Genomic DNA, 24,900 nt, shown 5'->3' with positions numbered 1-24,900 from the left:
CGCCACCATGCCCAGCTAATTTTTTGTATTTTTAGTAGAGACGGGGTTTCACCATGTTGACCGGGATGGTCTCGATCTCTTGACCTCGTGATCCACCCGCCTCGGCCTCCCAAAGTGCTGGGATTACAGGCTTGAGCCACCGCGCCCGGCCCTACAACGTACTTTTTAAAGAAGCTTAATGTTTTAAAAAGAAATAATGAATGGGTAATTCAAAAGTGAAGTAATGAATGAAAGGATAGGTGCACTATCCTTTCCCTGTGAGAATGAGACTGAAAAACTCTAGATCTGTAGGAGAAGAATGTGTGTAAGAGAGTCACCTCCTTCACTTCAAGAAAAAGCCAGTGCCCCTCTGCTTGTCCCTTCTTGGATTCAAACTTAAGTAGACTGGGAAGCTTCTCCATTATCTTTTTGCCTTCTTTTATCCTCCCATTTGTATTGTCTTTTTTTTTTTTTTTTTTTTTTTTTTTTTTTTATAAATTTTTTTTTTTTTTTTTTTTTTTCTAAAAATGAAAGAGGACTGATATGCATCATCTTATTCTTACAAAACATCCCATTTTACAGATAAGGAAATTGGAACTCAAAGAAGTTTCAAAATCTCTCTGAATGTTGTCTTCTTGGCATAGGGAAGGGTTAGAGAATTATTAATATTATAGCATTACATTCTAGTGTTAATCTATTAAGTTCCTTCTTGTCTTCAAGTGTATTCTAGTGAATAAGAGTTTTTCAAGCTGGGCTCAGTGGCTCATGCCTGTAATCCCAACACTTTGGGAGGCCGATGTGGATGGATCACTTGAGCCCAAGAGTTAGAGACCAGCCTAGGCAACATAGTGAAACCCCGTGTCTACAAAGCAATTAGCTGGGCATAATAGTGTGCACCTGTAGTCCAGCTACTTGAGAGGTTGAGGTGGGAGAAACACCTGAGCCCAGGAAGTCAAGGCTGCAGTAAGCCATGATCATGCCACTGCATTCTACCATGGGTGACAGACTAAGACCCTGTGTCAAAAAAAAATTAAAAAAAACAGAGAGAGATTTTCAAATTATAAGGAATGGATATGTGTGCTCTATTACCTCAGAAAACATTGCAGGATCTGTACATTCACCTATGTGCACCCATCTACAATCTGCCCATTTCACCTTAGGTGCCCTTTCATCAAAGCACCTTCCAGCCAGGATACCCGAAGAGAGCAAATCACCAGATCCTTAGAATGAACAAACTTTTATGCTACCATATTAGAAAGCCCTTTGCAAAGAAAAATACTTACAAGTAAAGAATGCATCTTTTATTTTTTTGAAAGTCAATCTGCTTGATGGTTTGAGAGTTGTCTGAAATAATTCAAAAGAGAGGTAAGCTTAGAAGAGTAAATGAGTTTCACTTCCAAAGAGGATTGCTTGTCATCACCCTGCTTACTTACCTTCTTCCATTCTGAAGCCGTCTGCAGTACTTGGAAAAAGTGTAATCTTAAAAAATTCAGTAACAGTCACTGGCTGACTGTACCTAGGGTACCCTCCCTGTTCCGTGGTGCTCACAGTTTTTGGTAATGCATGGAGATAATTTCAGATGTTTGCTTCTCTTAACTCCTGAGCACTTTTGCTTCTCACTGTGGAATTCTAGAGATACATGGGTATAGAACTTGATCTACAAGCCTCCTAGTAATAGTTGCAGATTAGGTAGAAAGCCAAGCTAGACTGTACACAAGTCTGTATAAATCCCAAAACAGAGCTTTAAAATAATAACTTACTGAGTCATGATTTCTGCATCTCATATGCAGTATTCCTTAAATCACATGTTGATGGCTAATCAACAAAATCCAAAGACGCAAATTAGATGGTACAATATTTACAGAGAAAATATATGTGTAGTTTGAAAAGCAAGGATTCTCAGGGTTACACTCCCACCCCTATTCCCCCCAGAAATGATAGCAGTTGCAATCTGAACTCTCAACATTGTAGCCAAGAAAGGAATGAATATAACAATAAAAAAAGAGAGATTTAAGATAGAATTTCTTACTCAAAGGAGTCTGGACCTTCAAGAAATATGTTTAAGAAAGATTCGGAAGAAATACTAGGTAAGATGAATTATTCCTTTTACTCAAATAACATTCTAGCAGCGTACTTGTTAAATGTTTATTTTGGCCAGATGACAGAATTCAGGAGGGCAGAATCTTGTTTAGCTTGTCCACTGCTGAATCCCTAGCACCCAGCAAAGTGCTTATACAAATTATGAGTAGGTGCTCAGCAAATGTTTGTTGAATGAATAAGTGAATGTGGTGGGGAGAATGAAGCTAAAGTAATGGTATAGTGCATTTGTAAGCATTTAGCCCATTTGTAAAAATATCGGTACTAATTTTTTACCCAATTCTTTTTTTTCATTCAGCAGACCTACAAAAACAAAACAAAGTGTATCACAAATACCCTCTGCTTTTTATGCTGAGGAAACAGGAAAGCTTTCTTTTGATTGTAGGCTGCTACATGTTTTAATTCTAATAGCAATATGGCAGGTCAACTTTGTAGTATAATCTGGTGCCTGTTTTTGATAGATATCATGGAAATAGATACTTATTTTCAAGATGCTCAAACAGATGATTAGGCGAAAGCTCTAGCAAACCTTGAAACAACAAAAAGAAAAGGTTTTCCCACTCCCACCTCCCATTGCTGTAACATCCTGCACAGTTTTCTGCAACCCCACATCCTCCTCCTTGTTTCATCCTTTTCCTGGGTCTAGTCTTTGTCTAGGGAATACCGCATGTGACTGTCAGTCTAGCAAGGAGACAGTTCTTGAGAAATCCACCCCCTACACACTGTGTTCCCAAGCTCCTCTTACGGGAATGGCATGATTTGATCAGCAGCAGGCAGAGCTGGCCCAGTGAAACAAGAGCTTGGCATAGAAATCGTAGTGCCCTCCTGCTGGAAGGGCCCTCAAGAGACTTGCTTCATGCCCACCCTCCCTCAACTAGCTGGACAGTAGAAGGATGTGTAGAAAAACAAATTCCTGGCTGAATGAATAGAGGATTAAATGAATGAGAGATGAGTTCACTCCTCCAGAAGTCCCCGCCATCCCACTTGAATAGAAAGGCTAACTTTGAAGCCACTCTGTTCTCCATGGCACTATTTTGTGTATACTCAGCTTTGGAATATGGTTGCCATCTGCTGCCAGTGCTTAGGACTAAGGAAGTATTGGGGTGGGTAGGAGGAGGCTGGGAGGGAAGAAAAGAGACACTTAAAATGAGCTAATGATCTCCTTTGTGTTGGAGTCTAGGTTTCAGAACATCAGTCCTGTACTTCAAGAACAAAACACCAGTGTGTCTTAGACCACACCAGGCGCCGGCACATCAGATAAAGACTGTGCTGTGTGGTGTTCAGCCACTGAGCCTGGAGAAGTTCTAAAAGTGAAATTACAGGTGCAAACTGAGGAAACTAAAAGGAGAAAAGGCCAAGGGTAAAATACAATTAGGAGGGCTCTGCAGATATGTATCTTTGGGGTTACGGTAGTTGAAAAATGAATCTACTAATTAATGAGCTGGATAATACTATAAAGACAAGGAATTTAAGGATCTTTAGAAGAAATGAGACACTTTTCTATACACTCCGGGTACATTGCAAGCCTTTAGTATAATCTCAAGGTGAAAGTGACCTGGCTGTTGTGTATGGCTGTAGATTTAACTATTTATTAAGTGTTACTGATTGCTACACTAGAGGCATGCACGGTGCTCCTTTAAAAACAGAAAAGGCTGTTAAGCAAAGCCAACAAGACAACCGAACATCTCTGAAAGGCAGCGAATAGCTCATAGAGCTTCCTGGCTTCCCTGATATTGTTTGTATAAATCGTTGGGGGTGTTTGTTTGTTTGTTTGTTTGAGACACAGTCTCACTCTGTTGCCTAGGCTAGAGTGCAGTGGCATGATCTCAGCTCACTGCAGCATCCGCCTCCAGGGTTCAAGTGATTCTCCTGCCTCAGCCTCCTGACTAGCTGGAATTACAGGCATGCACCATCATGCCCAGCTAATTTTGTGTTTTTAGAAGAGATGGAGTTTCACCATGTTGGCTAGACTGGTCTCGAATTCCTGACCTCAAGTGATCCACCCACCTCAGCCTCCCAAAGTTCTGGGATTATAGGTGTGAGCCACCAGGCCTGGTCAAATTGTTGGTTTTTGATGCAAAATCATGTTAATAATTTATGTACTGAAATAACATACCGGAGAATAATAATTAAGCTGCGGATGTATGCTAGCGAAAAAAAAATATGACAGTGAAGTTTACTTTGGGAAAGGATTAGCTAATTCCCTAGGTATGACATTTGAAGGCCATGTACTATTATATATTCAATAGTAATCCTGTATCTTGAATTGGAGGAAGGCAGAAATTCTTTTTGCCATGCAAGGGAAGAACCTCATCAGCAATGTATGTAAGTATAAATTTAGAGACAATGACAATCCTAGAAATGCAAAATACCACTTTAGGGATCACTAAGTGATTGCTGAGCAGTGTGTCATACTCAGTGCCTGGGAGCAGCAAATCAGTACATATTTGTTGGCTGTGTAAGCTCTGGCCTTGACTCCTGTCTTCCAGCAGGAACGAGTCATGCACAACTGTGACTCAGCCACAATTAGAATATTAGTAATGCCTTAAATCTATCTCATGTACAGTTTCTCTTCCGAGGATCCTTATGTCCCTCCATATTCTGTTTGTCCCTACAACATCCCTGTGAAGCATACGCACCTTTTTACAGGTGGGATAACAGATCCACAAAGCAATAATTTAATTCTTTGTCTTCAGATGTGAAAAGGTTGATAATCAGTATACTGACCCAGCTCGTTGTACTTACTGTTTTTCACATTATTTCAGCTTTCCTAGGCAAAGGACATATTTTATCTTTCTCATTATTATTTTTAATTAGTTTTTAGAAAAGGTGAGATAAAAACAGAATCTAACAAATAACCCATGGAGATATTTGGTGTTCTCTTTTCTTTCAAGAATAAATTAAGACCTTCTCTGCTCCTCTCTGCTGGCTCTCTCGGCAGATAGTCAAAATCCCATGCCAATTTTCAAATGAATAAGGGCTTATTCTAATAGCTGATCACAGTCCCCTCTGTTGAGGAAACAGCCTTTTAAATTCATGTCTGTACCCTGAATGAGTTACTTTTGGTTATAAACTTTAACAGTTTGACCTGAAGGTTTGTACTAATATATAACCTGGTTGTGAGTTCAGCAATAAATTTATACCAAGTATGTGAAGGGCCAAAGAGAAAACTATCGTCTTTTATTCTCTCTGGTGACCTTCACTAAATATTGCATATTTACTTTGTAAATGAGGACACCCAGTGGCCACCAAGAGAAAGTATTCTAAACAATCCTTGACACCACTGTTAACACCCCGTTATCAATGCTGATTGATAGATATTTCTGTAACATCTGTTACCAAGCAGGTTAGCTTCCCTACTTGGGCAAAAGTGATCGGAGTTTGGCCTGATCATTTTTATATCACATCACAGATTGGTCATCTCTTCTTATTTTTTATTACAAAGTATGGCTTAGCTTTGGGTTCTACTGAATCGTCTGTTGACAGGAGGACCCAGTGAGCTGTCTCTCTGGGGAAATGGAATCAGGGAGATAGAGACAGCATGGCATGTGTCAGAAATCATAAATGAAAGACCAGAGTTTGTGGGCAACTCAGTGAACACATAAAACAATTACTTGGACTTTAAATTCATATTGAAATAGAGCTGTGGGTATGTAGGGAAATAAAGGACAAGAAGAAGAACATTAAACAGAACTTCGGGGGCAGGAAAGCCCTCTCGGGGCAACACCACATAGACATATCTCAGAGTAAATGTGAGGTTCCCACTTATCAACATGTTTGTGAAATGCAATGAAGAGCTCACCAGACAAGTGCTCACATAGAACCTACACATTATAAGGAAACATGCTGGGCAGAATTGGGGATCCAGTTATAAATTTGTAGTTGTCACTGTAGTTGTGATTATAACAAGGTAAGACACTAGCCTTTGAGAGGCTTTGAGTCTTAGAGAGATAAGACAGGCACAAATGAAAAAGGGAAGAAAAGAGACAGTAACATATGTAAGAACTTATGTGGTACATGTGTGGGAAGTTCAGGTGAACTTCCCCAGCACTTCTCAACATTCAGGTACAAAAAAAATTCCCTTATTTTTCTAACGAAAATTAAACCTGAGGCCTTTGTCACCAAATTGCAAGAAACACAGTGAAGTTTTGGGACTCCCTTCTCGTCCCTAGATTGGTACAAGACTCATGAAATCTAGGGAGGGATCAGGTCCTCAGTCCATGGTGATCTCCATCATTGACATTGCTTGACTACCACACAAAGATGCCATTGAGCCTGGTCCGTCTGTGATTGCCAGCACTACTGAACTAGCTGGTTTTACAGATGCCCTCCACAGTGGTCTTTGCTGCTGACCACTGGCCCAGCCCCCAGATGATTACCGTTCCTCTCAAAGCAGTGCCTTTTTATGTCCAGTCTCCAGAAGTATGGCAAGCAATTACCCCAGCTAGAGCTGTATGCAAGTAGAGAACTTGCTACCTTCCCTATTTGAGGGAAAGTTGATTGTTTTTCTCTCCAGTAATACTATCCCATTCTCTAACTCCAAAGCATCAATCAACCTCGCTCTCCTTTCCCCAGAAGGGGCCCAGATTAATAATTCATTTTAGAGAACACAGATTAGGAAAGAAAACCCTTTGTTTTAAGGTTTCTTCTTTAGGGGTTAATGGGCTCTGAAACCACAACTCCCTCAGGCAAAGGAGCCTATAAAGTGTACAAAAACCTGGAGGTTCTTTCATACAGGTGGGGGAAGGGAGAGATACCTTCTCATTAGGAAAGTTTTCTAATTCAGTGAGCACAAGCCAGAAATTAATGTCTCGGTTTATTACCTCACCAACCAGTGGAAACTAAAAGAGAATTCAGGATGAACTCCAGTAATCACAGAAGGCTTCATAGAGAAGGAAGAAGTTTGAGTAGGGTTCATGAGGATGATAAAACTTGGTGAGAAGAGAAAGCACAATTACTTCAGAACTGCAGAAAAATTCAGCAGAAGAAAAGTAAAAATGAATGTAATACATGCACAGGAAAGCAAAATGGCCAACCTCTTGGATTAGCACAGAGATTTTATGTTAGAGAAAATCAAATCCAACCAAATAAGTAAAGTGAAAACAGATCATTTGAATGTTAGCTATAGCTGTAGGAGACTTCTATAGCTCAATGTCTTTTTAATAATATGTAAATATTATATAAAAGAATATATAAATAATATCATAAAGATAAAATGCCTACTCATGATTAAAGTAATTACAAAGCAGCAAACCACCATGGTACATGTATACCTATGTAGCAAACCTGCACGTTCAGCACATGTACCCCAGAGCTTAATGTATAATAAAAATAATAATAATAATTACAAAGTATGCCTTCTATTTCACTTATTTACCAGAGCCTCCCAAGGTTTTGAATTCTCTCTAACATTACTTATTCTTCACCTTAGTACAAGCTAAAAAAGAACTTATGTCCCATTCATTTGTTTAAGGATTTCCTGTGCCTGGTTCTATAATGGATCACCCTAGGTGCACAGATGAATTTCAGCTACTCTCTTAACCTAGCCCATACAAATCACCTGAGTGCTTCCATTTTTCCTTGGCTTTTCCCTATTGCTTTGGGATAAAAAGTCGTTACTCCTCAGTAAAATGATCTATCATGGCTCAATTCCATAGAGAAATCTTGCATCCCCATCCTACCAACAACCAAAGATACTCTTGAAAAACAGCAGTCTCATTGGAAGCAACTTTTTTTTCAGTAAAACCCAAACAAAGAGAACATTTGAGCATGAATTTGAAGACCTGCTTCAAAAGCAGTTTCAGAATGACACAGCAATAGAGGACTAAAGGAAGTTCTATGAATCAGGAGCTCAATGATAATTTTTGTCAGAAAGCTTTTTTTAATGACATTATTGAATTCTATTTTCTCCCTCATTAAAGTCCAGATAAAAGTTTTTCTGAAGTCAAAAAATTAGTTTCTTACCTAACTGTAATTCATTACTGAGTGATGATATTCTTTAAAGAAATGCCATACCTAGGAGTTAGACTGAATCTTTGAGCTCACTGAATTTAAAAACCTGGTTTTTTTTCTGTAAAATAAGTATATGATGATGTAGAGACCACAAGAACAGATTATTAGGAATATACTGATTTTCATACACTCACTTTTTAAACTTATAATTTCTTTTTAAGCAAAACAAAAGACCTAAATTATTAGCTGTATATATAAATATATACAACCTTCTTTAAGGTCTATTCAAAGCTAAGTTCAAACAGCACAACTTTGTGAATTTAAGTAGATTTTGATTCATTTTTGTATCCCACCCACGCATGTAGCATCTCTTTATTTTTGTTCCCCAGATTTAGTGAACAAAGGAAAAGGCTACAATAGGGCAGTAGCTAAATTTGTAAGGAAAGCACTTTAGAGAGAGAAAAAATGAAACTCCTAAAAGGTGTTTCAAAAGGTTTACAATATAAGAGGATTTAAAGGCATAAACCTCAGATTTCATTGACTTTTCTCCTTAGTCCCAGCAGGTCTTCTCCCCTTCATTTTAACTTTGGAATGAGAGCATAAGTGTCTTTCAGAATATTATCTGGAATTATCTATCCAATGCCTTTATTCACAGAGTAAAACTTAATTTTCACAAACTATACTGTAAAGTAAATTTCAACAGTTTACCTCACTGGAATCAGATGTTCAAAGTATGAAAAATTCATAAAGCATATAGCATGATAATACTCAAGACTGAAGTTTTAAATTATGGTTGGAATTGATTTCATAAAGTGGATGCTCAATCACTTGTTGATTGATAGATTATGCCCTCACCTCATAACTAAGGGATTTAAGGTGGCTTAAAAGAATATTCAATTATTGATAAATATGTAGGAAATATATTTCTATATAATACAAAAAAAGAAATCAGAGGTAAAATAAATAATTGATAATATAATGAAGCTGGTGAAAATTTTACATAGAATAGCATACCATGAGGTCCTACATAGTTGCTAAAAGGGAGCCTAAATTTTTATTGTGAGCTCCCTAGTGAGCAGAGCCAAGAGGGAAACATGATCAGTTATGATATTCACAGGCTCCATAAAGAAAAGCAAAATGCAGCTTTTACTTTTAATACTTTTAAGTATTCTCTAGAAATGTTCCTGAGCACTGAGGTCTGGGAGAAGTTGATTAATATATATTTCAAATATCAAAGACCCTTATGGATGGATTTCTTCCATTGTACTTGATTTCAGATCATTTTGTGTCCTTATGGTTCCATTTATACTGGGGTATTCTCAGTAAATGTTTTACTAGTGAATTGGTGAAAATTCATGTGGCCCCAAAACCAACTTCATAAGTCAGCTGTATTTACAATTTTACAATATGGGCAGGCATGTCCTCATCCTTTCTTAGAGATAACAGCAGACTTAACATAAAATCAGGCAAGCCAAACACCTGGGCTAACCGAGGGAAACTGTGAGACCTCTAAAGCCAAGTAAAAAGACTTTTCTGAATTACTTTCTCCTTTAAACATGAAAATCCCACTAGTAATATACATCTATTCTCCTTAGGTAAAGTACAAAGCTCTTATTTTTTTGGTGGAGTGAAGAGAGGAAAAAGAACTCAGGTATGGAAGATAAGTCAAGATTCGGAGATGGGCCTGAGACTCACAGGGCAAATGTTTTTCTAGTTCACAATTTTGCCTCCTTGTTCCCCATACTTGAGCTTAGTAAAACTTAGCGGCATAACAGCAAAAAGGAAGAAAGGGAGGGAGGAAAAAACAAAGGCAGGCTCCCCATTAGAAGTACTATAGATCTTGCAAGTAAACTCTATTTTGTTGGTTGATTAGATGTATATATTTAATGTTTATTTCTTATTCAAATTATACCACTATATCTAATTTTTAACAGTCAAAAAATGTTAAAGGTTGTTTTCTAATTCTTCTATGGATTTGTCTTAACTGTCAAAAGGAATCTACTTGAGAAAAACAAGTTTTGCTGAACAATAGTTAGCCTCAACAGTTATAAACCATACGCCGTCATAATCCAGATTTCTGCTAGTATTAGTAGCTATCTGTCTTCCCTTTCAATCCTTTTTAAAAACTCTCTTCTGAAAAGTAACTTTTCTCATTTTGGCTAACATTATTTGCTTTATCATACAAAATAGTATCAGTTCAACTTAAGTAAATGGAAAATATCAATTCAACAGACCTAATGCATCAGAGTAATGCAATCACAAAGTATGCATTTAGAAGCTTTGATTATTGAAAGTAGTTACAGGTATTTTAAAGAGGGAGGCCTGAATCTCAATCCACAGCTCTTAATTTGGGTAAAACACAGACCTCTTTGAGATTTTAATGAAAGCCACTGACCTTATTCCTATAAAAGTATAAACATGTCCATTTATGAAAACTATACGTACCCCCTAAAACCCACACATAAAACTAAGGCCCTTTAAATACTTTTAAGTATTCTCTAAAAATGTTTTATGAATGAATAAAAATTCAAGTAATATTAAAGACATGCCAAATTACAGTATTGGGATCATAAATAGAATAGTGTTGTAAATACTGTAAATAAGTTGGTAATTTTTAATATCTTTGTCTAGCTAAAATAATAAATAGTGACTAAAAAAGCACATCCAGGTAGTCCCCAACTTTCATAGCTAGGCATTCCTGCAAATATGTTTGAAAGTCAAATTTCTACAAGTTTAAAGTCAAATTTCTGCAAAATTTCAACAATTGATTTATGTTTTATGCAAAGAATTCTGTTACTGATGGCTAAAAAACGTGATGAAATCCCTGATGGTTCCTCCACACTGGGCTTAGACAATCTGGAAGATAGAGGAGAACCCTCACTGGGAGATGGCCCAAAACATCCCCATTTTCACCCAAGAATGGGTAAGTAAAACTGTACAGCTCTCCCTTCCATAGGCTGATGACCTTCCCTAGTCTCACTACCAAGGTAGTATACAGCTGGGATATGCTAGGTATATGGAGCCAGGGTAGGAGAAAGAGATCTTGTCTGCTTGCTGCCTTCCACTTGCATGTGTGGTTTCTCCAGTGCTCCCAGCCACCCTTCCAAGACTGTGATGATACCAGTGAGATAGAAAGAGAGAGAAGGGTGGTGCACAGTCATTTGCTCTGGGTGGAACCTCTGAGCAAGAAACTAGTATACCTCCTCTAGTACAGGGATTCAGCAGGACTCCCTTGGCATATATGAATAGGTAAAGTAGATGTAACCGAGTTCTTACCCCAGGCAGGGGGTTTGGAGAATAAGGGGGCTCAGTCACCAAAATACGTCCCCCCTTTCTCCAGAGATGACTGGCTCTTCCCCAGTGTGACTTAACAAGCTGTACCTGTTTCATGTGCAGACCCACTCACCTCATCTGGTGGCCCAGATTAAAAGCTCAAAGGCTTTCTGGCCCTGCCACTTGACTTAGACTTATGGACTTGACCGAAATTTATATTGGTTTTCATTTGAGAGCTGGTGTTTCCTTCCAAGTCCAGAGACTTTAAATCCCCATCCCCCTCTATAGCATCTTACCCTTGCACTAGACTCATTTTATATATCCTTTTGCTCTCCTGATTGAGAAAGGACTGGATTTCACACCTAATTAAAAGAGATTGTATTGCCTGCTGTTTCCTTTCTTGCTCATTTTCTCTTGTGAGCAGGCAGCTTTTTATTCTCATGCTAAGTCCTATCCCTGGACCCCTGCAGCTTAAGGGACAGGCAGGAGCAAGGTTCCTGCAAAACAGAGAGTCAGGCCCTCTATCCCCAATTCCCCACAGGCAGATTTTCTCTTCAGTACTCACCCCTGCTGGAGCCCTGTCTGCGTTGTGCTCTCACAGAACAGTCACTTAGAATACATGATGACTTTCATTACTGCAATTCCTTCCATGTTTCCAGTAAATGCCATCACAGGCTGACTCTATATTTTTACTCTAGTGAAAAGGAGGTAGGTTATTATTTTAAAACAGAGAACTATTTTTATCACTTTTTCATTTTGCCATTAGTTCTGTGTTCATAACACTGTGCATTTTTTATTTCGGGTGGGGAGGATCCCCAAATACACATAATCACATAATCTATGTAAAGTTTTTCGGTTTTGTACAGTTGATAGGGTTGAGGTTTGGGTTTTTTTTTTTTTTTTTTTTTTTTTTTTTTTGTTTTTTGTCAACTTTATAATTTTTATTTTTTTTTTTTTTTTTTTTTTTTTTTTTTTTTTTGAATAGCCCAAATGCCTATTCAGTGCCAATCTAAGAAAGAATAGAGTTAGCATTTTCACACCATTCCTTCCTATACACTCCGTGAATAACCATCTAATCAAGATTTGTTTTCAATGGGGGACAAATCTTCTACAGTAGAGTATTTCAGATTTATTCCATTGGAATCTATACATTAATGCCCATTGGATGAAAAGGACATGCTCACAAAAGCCTGGACTTTGCCTTGCTGTGGCAGAAACTTTTTCCCACTGTATTAGTGTTAAAAATAAAAGAAAGCCTGGGAAAGGAATTGCCTCAGCATTGTGTGCTGGAGGAATGAGGTGTGCTTGAATGGGGAGGCAGGGTCCCCCTTTGCATCTGTACTCATATCAGCAAAAACGATTCAGCTTTTCATGGCTGTTCACTGCAGTGTGGGGCCAGTGTACTCAGGGAGATATTTAAGAATTGTGTCTACAAAATTCGACCAGGCATTTCAGGCCAGGTTGTGTACGTGTGCAGGTTTAAGTTTGTCTCTGTGGTTTTTAATGAAGTTGGTGGCAATATTATCGCAATAGTCTAACTCAGACTATTTAGTAGATAACTTGATTGTTTAGATGAACTAAATTTGCAATCCAGTCTGGCCAAACAGTTTGTGTTTTTCTCATGAAATTGTGTGTTTGTGTGATTATGTATGTTCACTTCTCATCTCTAAAGCAACCTTCGTCATTACTTTCAGCATCTTTCTTTTTTTCTACTGAGAATTAAGATAACTCTTGATCTTTGGGCACTTCAAGTTTCATTCCTCAGTGATCCACTGTTACGCAGTGGAAAAAGCATTAAGAGGCATAGGTTCTAAACCCAATCCTGCCACTTGCTACTGTGTAAAACTTTGGGCAAGTCATTTAAACATTTTGAGAGCCTCAACTTTCTCTTATATGAAATAGTAATAATAAGACCTATCCTGAAGGGCTAGGCATGGTAGCTCATGCCTGTAATCCCAGCACTTTGGGAGGCCGAGGCGAGCAGATCACTTGAGGTCAGGAGTTAGAGACCAACCTGGCCAACATGGTGCAACACCGTCTACTAAAAATACAAAAATGATCCAAGTGTGGTGGCACACGCCTGTAATCCCAGCTACTCGAGAGGCTGAGGCATAAGAATCTCTTAAACTCAGGAGGTGGAAGTTGCAGTGACCTGAGATTGTGCCACTGCACTCCAACCTGGGCAACAGAGCAAGACTCAAAAAAAAAAAAAAAAAACCTGTCCGGAACACATATAGGATTGTTGTAAGGAATAAATGAGATGTTACATGTAAAAGAGTTGTATACACTGTCAAACACTACATGGATACTAATTATTATGATCATTGTGATAGGGCTAGAATTTCCCAGAATTATCTGAAAGAAAACTCTATCATATATGACATCTCTAGTGTTATTGCTGTAACTAGTGCGATGAGCAAATGTGTGTTAAAAGAGTGTTTTCAGTTGTGTAGAAAAAAATGTAATAAATCCATCCTACAAAGAGGTGATCACAGACACAACCAGTTTTACCACTTACTGTTTTACTTATATGAAAGAGACCTTGGTGATAGTAAAATTGTATATAGAAAATTACACATCATAGTGCCAAAATAGTTGTTTTACTTCTTGCATCATGACGTATAAAAATATAAGTTCTTGGCCAGGCGTGGTGGCTCACGCCTGTAATCCCAGCACTTTGGGAGGCTGAGGCAGGCGGATCATGAGGTCAAGAGATTGAGAACATCCTGGCCAACATGGTGAAACCCCATCTCTACTAAAAAATACAAAAATTAGCTGGGAGTGGTGGCATGTGCCTGTAGTCCCAGCTACTCAGGAGGCTGAGGCAAGAGAATTGCTTGAACCTGGGAGGCAGAGGTTGCAGTGAGCCAAGATCGTGCCAGTGCATTCCAGCCTGGTTCCTGGCAACAGAGAGAGACCCTGTCTCAATAATAATAATAATAATAATAATAATAATAATAAATTATTTAGGTTTGCTGACTGAGGCTATGTCGAAGCATCACAGCCTAGAAACATGAAAACCATGCTAAGTCATGGATAGGTGTAAAAGTAGCTGGAGGTAGTACTGGGCAAAGCCTTTCACACAGCTTTACAACAGAGCCGTGGATCCTTAAGGGCCAGACCTCATTCAGGGGCAAACTATGCAATACAGTGAAGCAGTTAAGAGGGTGAACTCTAGAGCCAGACTGCCTGAGTTTAAATGCTAGTCTACCAGCAATTGCCTGTGTGTACTTGAGCAAGTTGCTTAATTTCTCTGGCCTCAGTTTCCTCACCTATAAAATGGGAATAACATCATCTACTCCCCATGGTTGCTGTGAAAATTAAATGAAATCATACACATAAAGCAGTTAGAACAGTAACCCCTAAAAAAAGTTATCTTGTGATTACTATTGTGGTATGTCTGTATGGTGAACTCAGCAAGAACTTGAAATTTGGTCTGCTGCTGATTGAGTTCCTGAACAGCCCTTCCTGGGTTATGTGTGCCTTCCTTTAGGGCCATACTTTGTATTAACACAGTTACAGGAGATTCACCTTAACTTTTTAATCTGCTAAAGAGAACTTATCTTACATCAGTTAAAATGATGGAATCTGTACCCTAATACAATATTTTAGGCATATAACAGACATGATAGAGTCAGAAGAAGAAAGAATGTTCTTACACAAATTAGCGCAAATTGTATTATTGAACATTTATTAAGTTAAGCTCATACCATGTGAGGGTGATTGAGTGAAGCAAGGTAGAAAAGTTCACTGAATTCAGTTTCCTGAACAAGTCTTCTATCCCCATGTAGAGCAGAAAGATTGTGAGGAGGCAGGCCTTCTTCCCATCTGAAGGCTGTTACCTCTCAGGTGGCTTCTCACAAGACAGAGAGATTTGGGCCACAGGCCAACAATCAGTGCTTGGGCCATTTGGTTTTGAAAGCTCACTTGTTTCATTTTCCCTAGCTGATTGTTTAGTTGTAAAGGCAAGAAGGGGGAATCTGATTGAAGCATTATTTGGAGGGCGATTCTCTAGAGCCATCCTAGAGGTGAGCTAGAAAACTAATAAAGCCCTAAGACCTACTGCTATAGCCACCTGTTTTGTTTCTCATTCTGAATCCAAATCTTATCAACATTATCCCTTGTCATACAGCCTACAGTATAGGAGTGGTGCTGGGTCAGGCTATCTGCAGCCTCCACGTAGCTGCTGCCTTCCCCCTGGGAGCTGTTTAATACTTCCCTGAGGCAAGTACATGAAGCACCCTATTACCCAAGGAGATCGTATATCCCACTCCTGGTTTACTCCTGCTATCCTGGCCTAATTATTAACAATGTTCCCTTTCACTCTTGAAAGTGCCACATTTGAATAATAGATATGATCACCAAGGTACTCTAGTCTCCTGGGTAAGAACTGCCATCTCTGACCTTTTTAACATTCCTTCTTCATTAAGCCTCAGAAAATTCAGAAAACCATCTATATCACATGCAGCCACCCTAGAAAGTGCTCAAACAGGTTGTCAGAGACGACCAAGAAGAATGAGTAGATAGAGAAAGCCGTGGAGTGCCCCTTTAACTAGCAGATTGCTTTCTGTAGCCTATCAATCATCTGGAAAACATGGTAGTGACTGTTTGGTAGACATCTTAGTCTGCGTTGAATTTTCCAAGAATTTTTGCATACGTGTTGTAGGTTTTGATAATACGCCATATAACTTAATAGGAGGGGGGTTGTTTGTTAACTATGAATGTGGTCACTGTGTATAAATAAAATAAGGGACTTTGATAAGTTGGGTGAGATGTAAACTTTCCCAAGGGACCTAGGCTTGGGCCTGTCTAAAGTGGAGGCAAAGTAAATAAATACATAAATAAACATAAAGTGGAGGTAGAGTGTTCATAAGAACAAGTCTTCATTTACCTTTCAGTTCTTTGCTTTAGGAGTAGCAGGCAAACCAACCATTTTGTTATTGGGCCTCTCTACCTCAGCTGCAGCTCTGGGGAATTAATATGGATGCCCAAAATTGCTGCACCACTAAGACCGGAATTGGAGCAAAATTCAAGGCCCTATTCCCTTAGGCCATCATACCTGCTGCTTGTATGCCACAGCCTGTCCATCTCCCTGCTTGCCTATGTAAGGGCGGTGCTTCTAGGAGCCATGACCATTACTCACCTGAAACCTAGGTGTTAGGAATGCAGCCAACTAGATCTGACTCATGCCCTATTTTGTGTCTGCGTTGACATGCTGCAGGTGACATCAGTTGCAAGGGGATGACCGAGCGCATTCACAGCATCAACCTTCACAACTTCAGCAATTCCGTGCTCGAGACCCTCAACGAGCAGCGCAACCGTGGCCACTTCTGTGACGTAACGGTGCGCATCCACGGGAGCATGCTGCGCGCACACCGCTGCGTGCTGGCAGCCGGCAGCCCCTTCTTCCAGGACAAACTGCTGCTTGGCTACAGCGACATCGAGATCCCGTCGGTGGTGTCGGTGCAGTCAGTGCAAAAGCTCATTGACTTCATGTACAGCGGCGTGCTACGGGTCTCGCAGTCGGAAGCTCTGCAGATCCTCACCGCCGCCAGCATCCTGCAAATCAAAACAGTCATCGACGAGTGCACGCGCATCGTGTCACAGAATGTGGGCGATGTGTTCCCGGGGATCCAGGACTCGGGCCAGGACACGCCGCGGGGCACGCCCGAGTCAGGCACGTCAGGCCAGAGCAGCGACACGGAATCTGGCTACCTGCAGAGCCACCCACAGCACAGCGTGGACAGGATCTACTCGGCACTCTATGCGTGCTCCATGCAGAATGGCAGTGGCGAGCGCTCTTTTTACAGCGGCGCAGTGGTCAGCCACCACGAGACCGCGCTCGGCCTGCCCCGCGACCACCACATGGAAGACCCCAGCTGGATCACACGCATCCACGAGCGCTCGCAGCAGATGGAACGCTACCTGTCCACCACCCCCGAGACCACGCACTGCCGCAAGCAGCCCCGGCCTGTGCGCATCCAGACCCTAGTGGGCAACATCCACATCAAGCAGGAGATGGAGGACGATTATGACTACTACGGGCAGCAAAGGGTGCAGATCCTGGAGCGCAACGAATCCGAGGAGTGCACGGAAGACACTGACCAGGCCGAGGGTACCGAGAGTGAGCCCAAAGGTGAAAGCTTCGACTCGGGCGTCAGCTCCTCCATAGGCACTGAGCCTGACTCGGTGGAGCAGCAGTTTGGGCCTGGGGCGGCGCGGGACAGCCAAGCTGAACCCGCCCAACCCGAGCAGGCTGCAGAAGCCCCTGCCGAAGGTGGTCCGCAGCCAAACCAGCTAGACACAGGCACTTCCTCTCCGGAGAGAGGCAATGAAGTGGAGATGGACAGCACAGTTATCACTGTCAGCAACAGCTCCGACAAGAGCGTCCTGCAACAGCCTTCGGTCAGCACGTCCATCGGGCAGCCATTGCCAAGTACCCAGCTCTACTTACGCCAGACAGAAACCCTCACCAGCAACCTGAGGATGCCTCTGACCTTGACCAGCAACACACAGGTCATTGGCACAGCTGGCAACACCTACCTGCCAGCCCTCTTCACTACCCAGCCTGCGGGCAGCGGCCCCAAGCCTTTCCTCTTCAGCCTGCCACAGCCCCTGGCAGGCCAGCAGACCCAGTTTGTGACAGTGTCCCAGCCCGGCCTGTCGACCTTTACTGCACAGCTGCCAGCGCCACAGCCCCTGGCCTCATCCGCAGGCCACAGCACAGCCAGTGGGCAAGGCGAAAAAAAGCCTTATGAGTGCACTCTCTGCAACAAGACTTTCACCGCCAAACAGAACTACGTCAAGCACATGTTCGTACACACAGGTGAGTGCCGCCCTCCCCGGAAGCCTGGCAGCAGGGGCTAAGGGGTCTATGGGAAGGCAAGGTAAGAGAGCAGGTTGAAGGGAAGGTTTGGGGTCATCATTTCAGATTCTAAAGAGACCCCACCAAAGCCTCTTCTAAAAGCCCCAACTATGTTCCTCCCATCATAAGAACAAAGCACCCTGCCACCAAGAGACACCATCACAGAAACGCTTTATGGAGAAAGGATGTCCTAGGGATGTCCAGACTGCCGAACAGAAGACTTGAGGCATCACATAAGCCATATTCAAGTATTTGTGTTTCGGAGGCAGCATATTGTAGTCAGGAAGAGCTCGAGCTCTAGAGCAAGATGGCTTGGCTTTGAATTCAGGTTTAGCCACTACTAAACCTTGTCACCTTCTACACTTCAGTTTCCTTGTCTATAAAATGAAAATAATACTGATACACCTTCCTTGTAGTGTTGTCTTGAGAATAATTATGTGAAGTCTTTAGAGTAGTTCTTCACACATAATAAGTGCTCTATAAGTGGTAGCTATTATTAAGATGGTTAAGAGGCGTAGACATTCAGTTGGTATAGTTTGGCTCCAAAAGGTAGAACTAGACCAATGATTGGATGCTATCAGGAGATGCTTTCCACTAAATAAAAGAAAAAGCTTGTTAACAATCAAAACCTGCCCTAGTATCAGAGAGACTACTTTTAAATTGAGTGCATTTCTATAATTAGAGGCATTCAAGAAGAGAATGGATGAATATTTTTAGGAATTTTGTACACAGGATTCAGTTAACAAGATAAGATCGTGTTTCATCCCTGGATTCTGTGATTCCAGAGCTAAGATCTCCTGACCTCTCAGCCAGTCCTTTTTCCTAGCTCCATAATGGGACAGAGATATGGAATTCCCATAAAATTGGGCATTCCATCGATGTGCCTCCATATAAGTGACAACCTAAGCGATTGTGATTTCACATAGATTCTCTTGGACCTAAGTATACCTACAACAGTAATGATAATTATATTTGAAATTCTTTTTTTCTTTTCTTTTTTTTTTTTTTTTTTTGATGAGACAGGGTCTCACTTTGTTGCCCAGGCTGAAGTGCAGTGGCATGATCTTGGCTCACTGCAGCCTCAACCTCCCCAGCTCAAGCAATCCCCCGACTTCAGCCTACCAAGTAGCTGGGACTACAGGCGCATGCCACCACACCCATTTAATTTTTTTTATTTTTTGTGGAGATATGGTTTCACCATGTTGACCATGCTGGTCTCAAACTCCTGAGCTCAAGCCATCGGCCTGCCTCAGCCTCCCAAAGTTCTGAGATTATAGGCTTGAGTCACTGTGCCTCAGAATACCCCTATTAAATGATGAATAATTTACCAGGGAAAAGTTATATGCTTGAATTCTGTTACATGAAAACAAATTAGTTTGTCAAAACAACCTTGTTTCCCAGATCAGCTAGTAGGAATCCAAGAGACAGGGCATAAAACAGCAAAGTTTAGATTGAGGACTGAAGGGAAAGAAAACAACAGAGATGGAGGCAAGGCATCAGACTTGGAATTGTACAACTGAAATGGAACATTGCTTAAGATAAACTTTGCCTTCTTTGCAGTGTTATTTAAGTCAGGACATTATGTACATTAATGTGCGTACTTTTATGAGAATCAGTTTTTCAGGATCACAGTATTCACATTTCCCAATAAATAAAGTGACTCACTACTAAATTTAGGAAGAAATTGGGTAGTGGTAAGTCACTATGTTTATTTGGGATAAATGTGAATGCACTAATAACCTGAGGTCAATCACAAGAAATTTTTCATGTGGTATGGGTATCACCATTATTAGGTGAATTAATCAAATAGTAATGTGTTTATTTTGAGCAACTTATGATTTGTAGAGTGCTATCACATAGTGTATATCCTTTCCTCCCCCAGATAGCTGATTTATAAGGCATTAAAAAGGATCCTCAGGAGGGATATAGGAAGGACCATTTGTGAAAGTGTCTCCTTAGCCAAAGTTGACTTTGCTGTTCTTGGATCCATAAGCATACCTACTCTCCCCTCTGTACATCTCTTCAAGTAGACCTATCAGATATAAAATTCACACATTCTATTAGATCACATAGTGAAATAAGGCTTTAAATTTGTAATGTAAAATTTTCAGTGTACTACCAAAAAGTATCTTCTTGATGTATAAATACATTTCTCCAATGGATTCACCAAAGGATTCTCTGGTTAACCAAGATAACTAGATTTGGGCATGAGAAAACCAGCAAAGGATTTGTACACTCAGACATTATAGATGTAAAAGCTATAGGTAGAGTTATTTTATAAACCTGAGTTATGCTTAAAGTGTGGACTTCAGTTCTCTAGTAAATTCTGAGCATCTTCAGTAAGTTATGAATGTTGTTGTAATGGTGTGTATAATATAGCCCCATCTGAAAATCATATATCAATCAGGCACCCAGTTTAAAAGAAGTAATGCTCTTCCCTTTTATTCCAGAATTATTTGGCAGTGGCAGTTTGGAAATCCTGTCTTTCCAGACTTTTATCTAACTGAAGGGGCCCCTAACCTAACAAATTTTTAGAACAATTGGTCTAGATTTTCAAAAGGCATGACAGCTGGAACATGTGGAAATAATTCAAGACCTGAATTCATTGTAGCTCACATTTCCAAACAAAGTTCTTTACAATGTCTGGGGAAAACATTTTAAAAAAAAGAGGAGCCTCACAACTTTCCAAGAGCCTAGTGGAAGTGATAAAAATTCAGAGCAAAATGTCCAAATGTTAGTATAGAAAGATTCTAGAGAGCACGGAGATATTTCCAAGAGTAGGTTTGGACTCAGTGTTCCCACCCATACTCTAACCAAAAGGATCCTAAAAAGAAATAAAGCTTGACAAAGTTAAAAAGAAATAACAAATTTGGGTTTTCTCCATCACAGCTACTATGCAAACCAATAGATCTGCAGAGTGACTGGTTTAGCAATTCAGTATCTCCAAAGTTTAATATAGATGGTACTTGCTCTCAACAACTGCAGAGATAAGTTGTGTGTGATGATACACAACTATGGTCCCAGATACTCAGGAAACTGAGGCAGGAAGGTCTCGTGGGCCCAGGATTTTAGAGGCCAACCTGGGTACCCATCTCTAAAAAAAAAAAAAAAAAAAAAAAAAAAAAAAAAAAAAAAAAAAAAAAAAAAAAAAAAAAAAAAAACCTGAAGAGCATCAATTCTAAGATTCAGATTCTAATTACAATTTTGTACTGCTCTATGTTAATATTCCACATTATTGAAAGAAAGTGTTTGAAGCCAGGCATGGTGGCTCATGCCTGTAATCCTAGCACTTTGGGAGGAAACGGTGGGAGGATCACTTGAGCCCAAGAGTCTGAGACCAGCCTGGACAACTTGGCAAGACCCCAGCTCTACAAAAACTATAAAAATTAGCCAGGCATGGTGCTGCATGCCTATAGTTCCAGCTACTTGGGAGGCTGAAGTGGGGAGATCACTTGAGCCCAGGAGGCAGAGGCTGCAGTGAGCGGAGATCACACCAATGCACTCCACCCCAGGCAACACAGCAGGACTCTGTCTCAAAAAATAATAATAACAAATATTTGAGACAAAGATGTAGCATGTCATATTGATTTTGGAGCTAGGCTCTACCTTTAAGAATCAAGGAAGCTTTAATTATAAATCATATTTCATAGTGAATGTAACGCAGAAATTTTAAGTGGAGGCATAAATGAAAGATTATTGTATTGGGATTAGATGATTTGGATCCAGTTTTGTTTCTTCTAAAGGGCTATGTGTCCTTCAATGAGTCCGTTGATTTCATAACCCTCAGTTTCTTTGAGTTTAAAATAGAAATGATTTTTTTTTCTGCCTTTTGAGTAGTTTTAAACGTATGATCCATGTGAGAGTTTTTCAGAAGAGGCAAAGTGTTACTTAATTTAAAAAAAAAAAAATCCTCATCATTATTACTTTTTGCCCCTACCACCCAGGAGACACTGAGTTTCTTTGCTCTATTTCTTGTCTTTGAATAATACACATTTGATATGTGCCCTTCCTCTTCGGAATTTAAATGCTGAAACTATGTTATACTCCTTGGCTTTCTCTTGAATATTCTTCATAACAAGGATATTTTTATTTCTTAACAATTTTTATAAGAGTAAAATAAAATTCCTCATCTAAATACTCTTTATCAACTGCTAAACAAACCACGGTAGGACTTCATTACCTCTAGAAATTTCTTTCATTCACTTAATGCAGCTTCATAAAAGTTGTGAGAAAGGAAACTAAGAATTAAGAGCATGTTTGGAAGCAACAGAATTCAAGAAAAAAACAAACCATCCTGTCAGGGAACAAAGCAGTCCTCCTGTCTGCCCCCTTCCATCAAGAGAAAAAACAGAAGTCAAATAATGGAATGGAAATGAAAGGGAAAGATAGAGAATATAAGAAGAATAAGCCTTGGTGTCAACATGGATGTGAAAGGCAAGCAATAGGGAAAATTCAACGATAACCCTGGAACAGTGTGATCCCCGCACTAGCAGCATGCAAATTATGTTCCCCCTCTTTCACCCTCACCCTGGATGTCCTGAGTCAATCACTCAGGTGATGGATCCCAACAGTCTGTGTAACAAGTCCTGGTTCATGCTGAAGTTGAGAATCAATCCCTTAGAGGGCTGAGCCTAGGTAATTAGAAGAATGGCATCAGATTGCTTTTGTTACATAACGTCATTCTTTAAAATTCCACAAATAAGAATCTGTTTAGGAAAAGTAAATCACGCTGGGCGTGGTAGCTCACACCTGTAATCCCATTGCTTTGGGAGGCCGAGGCGGGCGGATCACAAGATCAGGAGTTCAGGAGTTCAAGACCAGCCTGGCCAACAAGGTGAAACCATGTCTCTACTAAAAATACAAAAAATTAGCCAGGCATGGTGGCAGGCACCTGTAATCCCAGCTACTCAGGAGGCTGAGGCAGGAGAATCACTTAAACCTGGGAGGCAGAGGTTACAATGAGCCGAGACCACGCCACTGCACTCCAGCCTGGGCAACAGAGTGAGACTTCATCTCAAAAAAATAAATAAATAAAATAGGAAAAGTAAATCAAAATTATAGATCACAGCTTGATTTTGTAGTGGAATTGTATCACAGAAACTAACCACTCACACATAAGAAGTAAGTTGAGTCTTCCAAATTACATGGCAAATGTATCCCTTCTGATACTTAGCAGTACTGACTTGTATTATTAATATTATCATGTGTTATCTTTACACCTTCATGTAAACCCTGTGAGAGCAGAAACACACACACACAGACATACCCTTCATACACATATATATACATGTATATTATACTTTTATATGCTCATTCATTTGGTGAATGTGCACATTCACCAAGAACCACCTGGTCTGTAAAACCTATCGAAATAAAATAAATAAAAGAAAATTTTAAATGTGAACATGCGTTCCAGGAGAATTTAATTCAAGGAACTTATACACAGATACATTCTTTTCACAGCAAGACTTTTAAATTTTTTTGTTTTGCTAGAGAATATATTGTACACATATCTGTGTTCACACTTTTTTTTTCACCCACAAAAGATAAAATGTTTTGGCCTTTTCTGAATCATATTATCAACAGCCCATTCATTGGTGACTGTTTTTAGCCCATTGGTATCCTCTGCACATATGATAATTTTGCTTATTACTTTGAGAAGGTCGGCTATTTCAGCCATGATTTCAATGTAAATAGACATAGTAACTATGGTAGCATAACAATGTTGGTGATTGGGCTATAACAGTCATATCAAGATAACGTGTTAATCCTCATATGGAGCTTGGACTACTAATTATATCAAGCCAGTGGGTGTAAAGGAACATGTATAAGCCTTGGAGTGAGAAAGCCATGATATTACCACTTTCTGACTGAGTGACTTTGGGTAAGTTCTATAGTCAACCTGAGCCTCAGTTTTTCAGATCTGTAGTACTTACTTTAAATGGTTGCTCTGTGAATTAAATAACATAATTTATATGAAAACACTTAATTATGAATCCTGTAAAATTATCACAGCCATTAATGTGTTATAGTAGCATCACACATTTTGCAGCATAATCCAGAGAACAAGGAATTGTTAATGGGAGAGGAAGATAATCTGGTTGGACTGGTAGTATATTCTCAGGTGTGACTGACTTCTTAGGTGACCTTCAAGATGTTAGTACAACTCTCTAATTGGAGATACTATCTTCTGGGGATGTTAATATCCACTCTAGTCACAAAGTTGTAAGAAAAGTCAAGTTCCATGGGTGGAACTCTCCAAAGCTCTGCTTAAAACTAAAATATCTTAGTTGTCACTGAAGCCACAGATATTTTGTGAATGCAGCATGCTCCCAATAGGGAGTCCCTCAGCCTCACAGTCCAAGCTGGCAACAGGATCACATCCCCAGGGAAAGACCAGAAAGGCTGGCAGGCAGTCACACCACTGATATCTCAGGCGTGTGAGCCCCCCTTTAACCAGACTTCTCTGGATGGAGACTAGACTCTGCAGCCAGTAAAAGCGCCATCTGATTCCATCTGAGCGCACTTCCATTGTTAATACTGAACCTTTCCCATTTTCTGGTCCAGTCTGAATGCTCCCCATTCAGAGGACCTGCACTTTCAAGTATTCCTTCTGCTCTCGTCACCCATGGCCACCTTCCATTACCCACCTTCTCCTCTTTTTCCTGCTTCCTTGCTGCCTGCTGTCTCATCAAGCACCCTGCCTTGGTTTTTTGACCTGTCACTATACTCAC

General features: G+C 40.2%; 1 protein-coding gene across 38 annotated transcripts in view; it reads left to right on the top strand.

Annotated features, from left to right (window-relative positions):
* ZBTB20 (zinc finger and BTB domain containing 20) overlaps positions 1-24,900 on the top strand; it is an 812,433-nt gene that overhangs the window by 776,129 nt on the left and 11,404 nt on the right. For 37 of the 38 annotated variants that reach the window (XM_037743875.1, XM_037743867.1, XM_037743869.1 and 34 more), the window contains one exon: positions 16,523-18,127. In XM_037743875.1, the coding sequence (XP_037599803.1) occupies positions 16,523-18,127 (1,605 nt within the window). Of the gene's footprint in view, positions 1-4,032; positions 10,952-16,522; positions 18,128-24,900 lie in introns of those variants that run through there. The other variant, XM_017543538.2, reaches the window with a different exon arrangement.

The sequence above is a fragment of the Cebus imitator genome, unplaced genomic scaffold, assembly GCF_001604975.1.
Source record: "Cebus imitator isolate Cc_AM_T3 unplaced genomic scaffold, Cebus_imitator-1.0 Scaffold157, whole genome shotgun sequence".
Classification (NCBI taxonomy): Eukaryota; Metazoa; Chordata; class Mammalia; order Primates; family Cebidae; genus Cebus; species Cebus imitator.
This window is presented reverse-complemented; position numbering and strand designations above follow the sequence as displayed.